General features: G+C 26.7%; 1 protein-coding gene across 3 annotated transcripts in view; it reads right to left on the bottom strand.

Moving 5' to 3' along the window:
• The window catches only part of LOC124921266 (heat shock 70 kDa protein 14-like), a 60457-nt gene extending 55557 nt beyond the window's left edge, over window positions 1-4900 (bottom strand). Inside the window, exons 1-5 of one of the 3 annotated variants that reach the window (XM_047461897.1) lie at window positions 4361-4577; window positions 4212-4281; window positions 4025-4138; window positions 3798-3947; window positions 3122-3183 (exon numbers count right to left, since the gene is read on the bottom strand). In XM_047461897.1, coding sequence (XP_047317853.1) covers window positions 3151-3183; window positions 3798-3947; window positions 4025-4138; window positions 4212-4281; window positions 4361-4431 — 438 coding nt within the window. In that variant the 5' untranslated portion in view covers window positions 4432-4577 and the 3' untranslated portion in view covers window positions 3122-3150. Of the gene's footprint in view, window positions 1-3079; window positions 3184-3797; window positions 3948-4024; window positions 4139-4211; window positions 4282-4360 lie in introns of those variants that run through there. The other 2 variants (XM_047461896.1, XR_007097656.1) reach the window with 2 other exon arrangements.
• Between the last annotated feature and the right edge of the window lie 8008 nt (window positions 4901-12908).

The following is a 12908-nucleotide window of genomic DNA, read 5'->3' as shown; positions in this document are numbered from 1 at the left end:
AAGGCAGTCCTGAAACACAATAAGAAAGAAAATTTTCACTTTTTCATCACACTAATATTCAAAAGTGTAAAACAATATTGTGAGAAATGTATCAAAACAAATTATCAAATTCGAACAAAATCAAAAACTTGAAAACAAATTTAAAATTTTAATTAAGTCTACTTTACCTTATATAAAAAAAATTGAGAATACAGAAGCCTTCATATGGAAAGCTTACCATTCAATTGTGTTTTCAAATGTCCATTAACATTCGATATATAGCCAATAACTTGAACGTTTGGTGTTTGGTGTCGGTTGCTGTAGAGCTAAAACTCTCTAAGGAATTTTAATCCCTGATTATCAAATGCATAAGTGTCAAGAAATAACTTCAAAAATGTTTATTGACACAAGATTATAGACATAATGATAAGATGAAACATGGGTAGTAGTAGGTAGAAGATGATGATCAAATAAGAAATTTAGAGGATCATTATTGGCTTGGTAGAAATTACCATCAGAAGTAACGGTTGATTAGTTCATAGAAAAAATAATAAATCAATAATTTTTACCTGTCAATCGATCCAATACATTCTTTGATGACATTATATAGCTGTAATCTCTTTCAAAGAACCCTGAAAATTAAAAAACTTATATTTTCTTCTCTTTATGTTTAAATTTTTACTCAAAATTTTAGACGACAAATTTTACATTGATCTACATTAGTAGTTCATAACCAGACATTTCGAGCCACACACTTCACCTTAGTATTGATCCAACTAGATTACCGTTTCTTGAATTTATTTAAATAGTTTCACCCGGTACGTGGTATGTGCATTCTGAGACCTTCACTATTATTGTTATGCAAAAATTCCTCGTACCACTACTTACACAATGTTCTTAGAGATTTCCGAAAAATCTTCTTTTAGTAGTCATGAATTTTTCGCATAATCAAGCACAAAATAGCAGTGTGTTCGAATTCTAATCTTTTCTCAAATATTGCTTTTTTATTTAATACTAATGCAAAATTTAAATTTAATAAAAATATACAAAACTATACAAGTTAGTTTAAGAATTAGTGATAAATATAAGTAATTTTAAATTATTTATAAACATTAAAATAATATTTAGAAAAATAATTTATATTCTTAATATAAAAAATATATAAGTAAAAAACTAAAAACTTTAATACAAAAATACGTTTTGAATAGATTTAATACAAATTTAAATTTATTGAAAATAGATTTCATGCAAAATTTAAATTATATTAGAATAAATAGAAATAATACAATATTTATATAGTTTAATGCAAAATAGAAAAATTTGTTTATGAATTAATGATAAACAAATAAGAATATTTAAGAATAAATAATATTTTTAATATAAGAAATATATATGTAAAAATCTAAATATAATTTAATACAACATATATTTTTAATAAGCTTAATCTAAATTTAAATTTTATAAAAGTAAGTTTAATACAAAATTTAAATTATATAAGATTAAATGAAAATAAATGCAATTTTAATATGATTAATAATAATGCAAAATATAAAAATTTGTTTATGAATTAATAATAAATATAAGTTTAATTAAAAATTATTTATAAATATTATAAGAATATTTTAAAAATAAATAATATTCTTATATAATATAATAAATATATAAGTAAAAATCTAAACAAAATATAATTAAAATTTAATGAAAATCAGTTTAATACAAAATTTAAATTTAATTTAAAATAAATTAAAATTATATTTGATTAAATAATAAAAAAATGTAATTTTAATAAATTTAATAAAAGAAAAATTAATTTTATAAAAATATAAAAGTGTTTTTTTTGAATTAATGATTTAAAATAACTTTAATTGAAAATTAAAAAATATTTTTAAACATTAAAAAATATTTTTAAAAAAATTTTAATTTAAAATTTAAAATTATTTATAAACATTATAAGATATTTAAAAAACAATCAATATTCTTAATATAAGAAATAAATAAGAAAAAAAACTAAATTAAATAAAATATAAAATTTATTTTTAATAAGTTTAATACAAATATTAAATTTAAATTATATTATATTAAAAAGAAAAAAATATAATTATAAAAAGCTTAATATAAATTATATTATATTTATAGAAAAAATGCAATTTTAATATGTTTAATACATAAATAAATTTAATTAAATATATTTAATGTAAAATATAAAATTTATTTATGAATTAATAAAATTTAATACAAAATATGTTAAATGTAACTTAAAAATCTATATATATATATAATGATGCTTAATTTTTAAAGTGTCCGGATTGCCGGGTCGAGAGCTGTGGTTAATTTCGATACTTGGGTTGGATTGTGGGTTGACCCGCCTTTAAATTTAAAGCGGTTAAAAATAAAATTAAAAATGCTAGAGGTATGTTTCGAATTTGCAACCTAAAAAACAAGTATAACTCTTTAACCAACTAGGCCACAAAGACTTTATATTTTAAATTCAACACCAAATTTGATAAACGCGTGACGTTTTAATATTAATATAAGTTCAACTTTTTAACTAACTAATCTATATATATATATAATGATGCTTAATTTATAAAGTGTCCGGATTGTCGGGTCGAGAGCTGTGGTTAATTTGGATACTTCGGTCGGATTGTGGGTTGACTTGTCTTTAAATTTAAAACGGTTAAAAATAAAATTAAAAATGCTAGAGATGTTATCCGTAATTTTTTTCACGGTTTTTTAAATTATTAATCGTGCAAATGCACGGGCTAAATGCTAGTTTAATAAAAGTCAGTTAAATTCAAATTAAATAAAAAACATGTCTTTTGTATGAGTTGAATACAAATTTACATTTAATAAAAAAAATATTTAATAAGAAATTATATTTATATAAAAAATAATATTTTAATAAATTTAATAATATTTTTAACATTTACAAAGTTAAACTTAGTATAAGATATATGTTTATTTATTTTCAAATAAACATGAATTATTTAAATTCGAATTCTAATAATTTTTTAAATCATAAAAAAATACTCATTCATTTAAAAACAAACCCATGCTCGATAATAGAAATATGTTAATATAAATTAAATATGATGAAAATAACTTACTTAAACTAATAAACGGTATAACGAAGGAATCATACAAATCATACAGCTGCTTCCACACACTGATTCAGCCTTCAGCTTTCACACACTCATTCAGTACCTAAAAATACAATATTCAACACTTAAGAATGAAAGTAAGTTTAGATAAACTTTAATAATTAAATCAAAAATATAATTTTCCAAACTATTTGAAAGAAAGAAACAGGTATGTTGTTGTAATCTTTCATTCAATTGAAAAATTGTCAATTGGTAATATCATTTTCTGGATCACTATCGAGATTATTTTCTAGATCACTATCGAGATTATAGTGTAATTTTCTTTTTGATTTGGTGTTAAGATTATTTTTTAAATCAAGAACTGGATTAAAATATGAATTTTAGCTTCATTTGATATAGAGATCATTGTGAATTTAATGAAATATAGATTTTTATGGATCATTATCCAAATTTAAAAAATACATAACAAACATCATATTAAGTGATAAACACTAACTCATCATATGGAAAATTTAAGAACTTAATCTGACTTCTTGTTTGAAAACAAATCCGGGTCTTCTGATCAGAGATTTTAAATAAATTAGACTAAAATAACACAATGATGTTTTAGAGGTCTTCTTCCAAACAAGGTGTTACTAATATAGGTAAAACAGAGAGATTATATGCGAAAAAAACTCTTAATACATTTTGTATAAGAAAACCAATTGTGTATCGTACCTTTTCCTTCTCCGATAATTCAATATGATCGAACTTGGGATCAGTTGACATTGCAGCCTCTCTGTAGCTATTGATGCAATACACAAGCTGGTCTATCACTGAACCCCTCTCTGTATGTACCATGTGGCGCTCTTCTATAGGATCACCTTGCTACAAATTTGGTTTTTGAAGTTAGGCCAACAGAAATTCCTTCAAATTCAGAAGATAGAGAGTATTGAAAATAGTACCTTCTTGAGTTCATCAAGTTTATCAACGTATACTCCGTTAATCTCATCTTCCCCATCTTCATACAGCCAATCCTCTACTTCTTCTAGTTTGACAGTGAACCCTTCTCGTCTTCTCTGTTCATGAATGAGTTTGAGAGCTTTATTTAAAATGAACAAATAAAAATTACAATGTATTATTGATTCTAACCGAAATTATTGAGAAACAGAGTGGCCATAGCACATGCCGCCATGTTTGTCCAACCGCCAAACCTGAAATTCTACATTGGAGAAGAAAACATTGATAAGTATATAATAGAAAAAACACAAGTTAATGATTAAAGAACAATAAATACTAACCTTAATCTTAAATGATGAACCCGAAGAGGGTACAAGACCCCTAAACCCAATATCATAAGCAGTACTTCCATCAGCCTTAAACAATCCGAAATTCCTCTCAGAAGTAGGACCCGGTTTCAGATTCTCATTAAACAATGCGAAAACATATCCCTTCACAGTTCTCTTCGGCCTATAAGGAGTACCCTTCTTCTTCAACAATCTCTTTCGTAGATTTTTATTATAAGTCCTAGCATTCTCCTCATTCGCCCCAGCTTCATTCGCATCACCTTTAGAAGCCCACCCTGTTTCTGAAACAATCCCCTCTGTTTTCCCAAAACCCCGCTTTCTCCAGGGTTCCAGGTGAACACGGTATGCAAGGAACATCATTTGCCAAACTTACAACAAATAAACAAAGAAACTGAAACAATCAAACACAGACTAACGAATGACCTTCTTCATCCCCAACCGTAATGATGATGGAGAAGAGGAATAGATCCTCGGCGATTTCCCGGAACTTGGATCGTCGGTCGGTCGACGAAGTCGGCTGTTGGTTGCCAAGCGATCCCAATGAAGACGGCTATATACATACGGTGCAGAGCAGAGAAGGAGAGAGTTATCTTATAGATAGGTTTAGATTTCCTTAGGATTTAGGTTTTAATTGTCTTAGCTTTTGGGTTTAGATTTACTTTTTAATTTAAGGAATTTTCTGTTAGGATTTTCTTTTAATTGTCTTGGTTTTTGGGTTTAGATTTATTTTTTAATTTTAGAATTTTCTGTTAAGATTTTCTTTTAATTGTCTTGGTTTTTGGATTTAGATTTATTTTTAATTTTAGGAATTTTCTATTAAGATTTTCTTTTAATTGTCTTGGTTTTTGGGTTTAGATTTATTTTTTAATTTTAGGAATTTTCTGTTAAGAATTTCTTTTAATTGTCTTGATTTTTGGGAAATTTTTGTTCCAAAAAGTTGTTTGAGAATCTTTCTCCAATATCTTTCCTTAATCTCATTCAGTCAAATTTAAAATTTAAAACTTAACATTTTATTAAATTGATACAAAATATTATATATGAGTTTTTATTATAATTTCAATTTTTTAGATTAAGTTATATAATATTAATAATTTAATATATATAGGTATAATTTTATTTTTTTATATAATGAAAAATAATACAAAAAAATATAATTAAAATATTTTAAAAATTTGTTGTATCAAATTTTAAATTGTTTTATTATTATATATTATATGATAAATTTTTGAAAAATATTTAAACATAATACATATATATATATATATAATTAAATAAATATTATTTTATAAATAAACATAATTGAATCAAAATACTTCTTTGTTTAGATTTAAAAAATATATTCTTTATTACATTATTATAATTTTAATCATCATCACTTAATTATTTTCATGTCACTTTAGAGCACTATCCACAGGTGCATTTAAGGTGAACTTGTACTAGTTGTAATCTTTTGTTTTTGAAATATCATTGTATGTTTGGATTAGTGGAATTGGCATTGGAATCTCAATTCCAATTCCATGTGAATTGGCATTGAATTACCATTCAATTTTTATGTTTGAAAAAATTATAAAATTGTAATTCAATCTAAATTTCTATGTTTGGAAAAATTATAAAATTGTAATTCAATCTTAATTTCTATTTCTATGTTTGTAAAATAAAATATAATAAAAATAATTTTAATATATATTATCTATTTTATTAAAAGATTAATTTGACAAAACTAATTAAAATAACTCAATGTAATAAGAGATTTTTTTAAGTTCGATTTTCATTAAAAATATATCAATTCAACGTGTTAACTTAATATATTAAAAATAAAAATATTGGTTCGACATTTTAACTTCCTAAATTCAAAAATAAAATATCGGTTCAAAATGTTAATTTATTAAATATGTTTTCACGTTTTTGGCACGTTTAACACGTTTTTGACATGTTTAATACGTTTTTACACGTTTAACACGTTTTTGACATGTTTAACACGTTTTCTCACTAAAAACACATTTTCACACGTTTAACATGTTTTTCACATTTTAGACACATTTAACACGTTTTTGACATTTTTAATACGTTTAACATGTTTTTCACACGTTTTGACATGTTTAACACGTTTTTGACATGTTTAATACTTTTTTCACACGTTTAACATGGTTTTCACGTTTTTGACACGTTTAACACGTTTTTCACGTTTTTTGCACGTTTAACACGTTTTTGATATTCTAACACGTTTTGACACATTTAATACGTTTTTGGCACGTTTAACACATTTGACAAGTTTTAATACGTTTTTGGCATATTAACATATTTTTGGCACATTTTACATGTTTTGACATGTTTAACGACGCATTTAACATGTCTTGACACTTTTGACACATTTTATACGTTTTTGACATGTTTAATACGTTTTGGTCTGTTTAACATACTTGTGAAACATTTAAATTTTTTTGTCCATTTAATTTATTTTTTGCTCCGTCTAATATATCTTTGACATTATTATACGTTTTTTTTATCCGTTTAACATATTTTTGATTTTTTGATATATATTAATATTTTAATTACTAAATTAGTTGAAGAATGTTTCTATTATACGATTTCTTTCTGTGATTCGTGATAATCAAATTTGAGATAAATGTAAAGCTTAATAAAATAAAAATAAAATGTAAAATTTGAAGTTACATGCTTATCATTTAAACATTTTTTTATGAAAATATTGTTTACTAGGCTAATTAGTAGACAAAATGTCTTTGAATTATTCTACCATCGTGTAAACGATTATATATTTTGCATAAAAATATTTTATTTTTCGACATAAGTCAAAATTATAGATTATAACGTTTAATCTATCCATCATAATTTTCTTAGAAGATTTCCATACGTAGATTGCACTTTCAAGTGTAAACATATTCACTTGTAGACTTAAAGTCTTTCAATTAATAATATTAATATATCATTTGATAACAACATGACATTTTGTGTAGTGCAATTCATATCCTTAGTGAACCTAATCACTTTTATCGTAATTTTCAACGGTAAATACAAACGGAAGACGGTGTAACTGTTTTAAGGGAAATGTGTTAAACACATGCCTCGAATCAACATTTCAATCGGTGATTTCGTTCTTCATATATTTTATTTATTTCATTTATTTATAGATCATTTTATATATATTTCTGTAATTTAATTAAGACAATATTTCTAACACTTATTAATGTTGGTATGCAATAACTATCTTTTAATCAAGTTTATACTAAGTTAGTTTTGATTACAAACTAATCACATTGTTCATATTTTCATGTTATTTATTTTTTTGTTAAAATATTCACTCAAATTTAAAGCATTGAGGGGTGACTTTTGATATTTTATAAATCACTATTTTATCACTTAAATTAGTAGATTTATTCTGTATAAATTAGTATTGTTAACTTTGAAAAGAGAAATCTTATTAAAGGAGTGTTTACAAAATAAAATATGTTGGAATAATAAATTTGGATGTTTTCTTATACATAGGTTATATCGATGGAGGATACTTATTATTTTATTTTTTTTAGATTGTTCTTTTTTTTCAATAAATTAATTTTTATCACATAAAATTTCATTATATATTTAGACTTAGTGGGCTAATGAATTATGTTGGACTTGATTCACTTCTCTAGAGTATTGGGTCTTCACTAACTTATCTTTTATCTTTAACCCAACTAGCATGAATCCCGTGCATTTGCACGGATTAGAATATATATAAAATATTATTTATTTATAAATATTTTAGATAAAATTAAGTTTCATTTTAAACTTAATATTAACTTATATTTTATCCGTTCGATACCCACTTAACCCCTCAATTGACCATCATCTTGTGACCTCACACTTTCAAATGCTCGTCAAACCAACCATTAATTCCAACCTTACACTCGACAAACTACCCACCACCCGACCTCCATCTCGTGACCTCACACATTCAATTTATCACCACACCAACCTTTAATTCCGACCTCACATTCGACAAACAACCCACCACCCGACCTCCATCTCGTGACCTCAAACTTTCAAATGCTCACCAAACCAACCACTAATTCCGACCTCACACTTTCAGATGCTTATTATTTGGTTAAAAGTTGCGCCACATAATATTATAGTCAAGAATATATCGTTGAAAATATAAATTTGCATGTTTTGAGATTCGAAACTTGGTCTTCCACATGAAATGTGAATACTTAAACCGCTAGATTACATATGATTGTTGAAATAATTTTATTATTTTGTGTATGCATATATATTTTGTATTTAATATTTATTAACAATTAGTTAACCACCACCCGACCTCTATCTCGTGATCTCACACTTTTAAATGCTCGTCAAACCAACCAATAATTCCGACTTCACACTCGACAAACCACCCACCACCCGACCTTCATCTTGTGACCTCATACTTTCAAATGCTTGTCAACCCAACCACTAATTCCGACATCACACTCGACAAACCACCCACCACCCAATAATTCCGACTTCACACTCGACAAACCACCCACCACCCAATAATTCCAACTTCACACTCGACAAACAATCCACCACCCGACCTTCATCTTGTGACCTCACACTTTCAAATGCTTGCCAACCCAACCACTAATTCCGACATCACACTCGACAAACCACCCATCACCCAATAATTCTGACCTCACACTCGACAAACCACCCACCACCCGACCTTCATCTTGTGACCTCACACTTTCAAATGCTCGCCAACCCAACCACTAATTCCGACATCACACTCGACAAACCACCCACCACCCGACATTCATCTTGTGACCTCACACTTTCAAATGCTCGACAATCCAACCACTAATTCCGACATCACACTCGACAAACCACCCACCACCCGACTTCTATCTCGTGACCTCACACTTTCAAATTCTCTTCAAACCAACCATTAATTCCAACCTCACACTCGACAAACCACTCACCACCCGACCTCTATCTCGTGACCTTACACTTTCAAATGCTTGCCAAACCAACCACTAATTCCGATCTCACACTCGACAAACCACCCACCACCCAACCCACCCACCACCCGACCTCCATTTCATGACCTCACAATTTCAAATGCTCGTCATACCAATCACTATTTCCAATATCATACTCGACAAACCACCGACCACCCAACCTCCATCTCGTGACCTCATACATTTAAATGCTCGACAATCCAACCACTAATTCCAACATCACACTTTCATATGCCTATAATTTGTTTAAAATTTTGCATTTCTGGGATTCGAACCCTGATCTTCCGCATGAAATATGAACATTTAAACCGCTAGACCACTTATGATTGTTGAAATAATTTTATTATTTTGTATATGCATATATATTTTGTATTTAATATTTATTACTAATTAGTTAATTTTTATATTAACATAAAAATTATTTATATTATTATATATATGATGAGTGAAAAAATGTATGATAAAAGATAAAATGTATTTATATAAAATTAATGATGAAAACTAATATAATATATATATATATATATAAGGTAACCAATAAATATAAAATTATGAATGTAGGTGCATTTATAAAAATATAAAAAAAATTGTTTATATTTATATATAAATAAAATAAATATAAAAATTATGAAGTTAGATTCATTTATAACCAATTTTTTTGTTTATATCTTGAATTAATATTAATATAGATAATGTTTTAGATAATATTTTATAATGAAATATATATATTATATATAATATATATAATAATGGAAAACTAAAATTTAATTAAGAAATGAAGAGAAAGAGAGAGGAGTGAGAAAATATTTAATGATATGAATTATATATGGATTAATGTGGTGCTTTATATTTATATATATATATATATAAATAAATATGTTATATAATATTATATATTTTAATATAACATTATTGATAAAAAAAATATTTTATAATATTAGTGAAAAAATATAAATATTTATATGGTAAGAGAGAGTAAAAAATACTTAATAATTAAATTAAGGGAGAAAATATATATATATATATATATATATATATATATATATTAAAAAAAACTTATATATATATATATTAGGAGAGAGAAAATAATTAAGATAAATAATTATTAGCAAAGAGAAATTATAAAATAAAGAGAAGGAGAGAGAGGAGAGATAAAATATTTGATAATGTGATTATATATCTAATGACGATTGATTAATGTGGTGCATGTTGATTTTAAACATTATTATTATATATATATATATATTTATATTGTTATTATTAAATATAAAAATAAATATGTTATGTAATATTATATATTTTAATATAAAATTATTGATAAAAAATATTTTATATTATTAATGCGAAAAAAATATAAATATTTATATGGTAAGAGAGAGTAAAAAATACTAAATAATTAAATTAAGGGAAAGAAATATATATATATTAGGAAAGAAATTTATATATATTTATATATATAATTATTTGGAGAGAGAAAATAATTAAGATAAATAATTATTAGGAAAGAGAAATTACCTTATTTGTTAATGATTGTGGAGAGAGCGTGTATTACACCTCCAACATTTTAAATTAAGCGTTGTTAGATATATATAGATTGTCAATATGTGTTTGAAAAGTCAGAAAATTATATGTATAAAATCTTTAATATTTAAATAAAAAAATTAATTATTATTTTAGCATAATAAAGAATTCAAATAAATATTTATACATACGTCTTTATGCTAAAATAATAATTATTTAATTTAAATAATATATAAAATCAAAATTACCCCAAATCAATCAAACCCGATCTCGTATACGTGTATGACCCGTCTCTCTAAGGAGGCGACCCGTCTCTCTAAGGAGGCGATAGAGATTACAGAAACGGCGAGGAAGGAAGGAGATATGTGAATCGTGTTGGTGTTTAATGAATTGTTCTCTCTCTTTCTCTCTTTTTCTCTTTCTCTCTCACACACTCTCACACACACATAGAGCTTCCATATCTCCAAGAGCAGACAAAACCCTCGGTTTTTCCACACAGAGAAAAACCGAAAGTTATTTGTAAAAAGAGGAAAACCGAAAGTCTTTATAAAACCCTCGGTTTTTCCACAAAAGAGGAAAACCGAAAGGTCTTTGTAAAACCCTCGGTTTTTCCACAAAGAGAAAAACCGAAAGGTCTTGTAAAACCCTCGGTTTTTCCACAAAGAGAAAAACCCGAAAGTTTTCATATAACTCTCGGTTTTTCTCTTTTGGAAGTCCCGAGAGAGTCAATACCGAGGGATGGCGAGGGTAACTAAAACCTTCGGTAAGGTGTCTTCACCGAAAGTTATAGGGTCAAAACCGAGAGTTTTAACTCTCGGTTTTGACCCCTTTTTCACCGGTGCACCCTGTTCCAAATCATTCCGATTATCGTTATCTCGGTCAAACATGAGATTTCAGCAACTCCTTTGATTTACGGATATCTAGGTCTGTGTGTTCTGTTTGTAACAGCAGCTGTTTTAGCAATTCCCGCATGTTTGAACAAGAGATGTGGAAGACCAGGATGTAAGGGGATGAGAAAGGCGGCTGAATTCGATATCCAGCTTGAAACTGAAGACTGTTTGAAGATTCAAGTGGGTTTAACATACCAACCCCCAAAAGTGTTCATTCACCAGATGTTTTACAAGTTTTCTGCATTTAGTTTTTCTCGTGCTTGCAGCTTACATAATTCAATTTCAGTAAATTGTTCTACCCGCTCAAATTCAGAAGTCCAACCACTAGCACCATATTACCTCTCCAAAGACATCCAAAGAATTGGGATCACCAGGATCGATTATGTGTTGTCACCAGAATAGAACCAACTTTATTGCCTCTCCAAAGACATCCAAAGAATTGGGATCATCAGGATCGATTATGTGTTGTCACCAGAATAGGACCAACTCTCTAAATAATTTGAGAGTTATTCCAATATCCCTCCAATTCAAAGAATCTCTCAAGGTGAGGGCCTCTAGCTCTGACATATTAATCAATTTTACCTAATAAATAATATACTACATATGAATCAATTTTAGCTAACAAATAACATACTACATATGAATTTGCAAATAATGAAAATACATATTAATTGTAAAATATAAAACCTAGAAAGAACCGTAGTTTAGATTGACCATGACACATTATCCTAGAAACTAAAATGAAATGTATCAATATTTTCAAAATTTAGATTTCATAGAGAATATGGAGTGCAACCTATGCATTAATGAATTTTTTTTCTTTTATCGGCAAAAAAGTGTCTAGCCCATGATGCATGTTGCTATGGTCACGTATATTGTGTCATTTATCACCTATTGACAACCTAAAACTAGAAGAGGCAAATGATGAAAATATAAAAAGGAACACTAGCTTGACTGCTATTAACAAATTGATGTATAAAATTTACTAAAACCCTTTAACGAGGGAAGTCCTAAAACACAACGAGAAACAAACTGCTCATTTTTTCATCACACTAATATTCAGTGTGAAACAATATCGTGATAAATTTTTCAAAACAATTTATCAAATTCAAACAAAATCAGAAACTAGAAAAAAAA

This window comes from Impatiens glandulifera, chromosome 1, assembly GCF_907164915.1.
Source record: "Impatiens glandulifera chromosome 1, dImpGla2.1, whole genome shotgun sequence".
Classification (NCBI taxonomy): Eukaryota; Viridiplantae; Streptophyta; class Magnoliopsida; order Ericales; family Balsaminaceae; genus Impatiens; species Impatiens glandulifera.
Note: the sequence above shows the minus strand (reverse complement) of the source record. Positions and strands in the feature narration are given on the sequence as shown.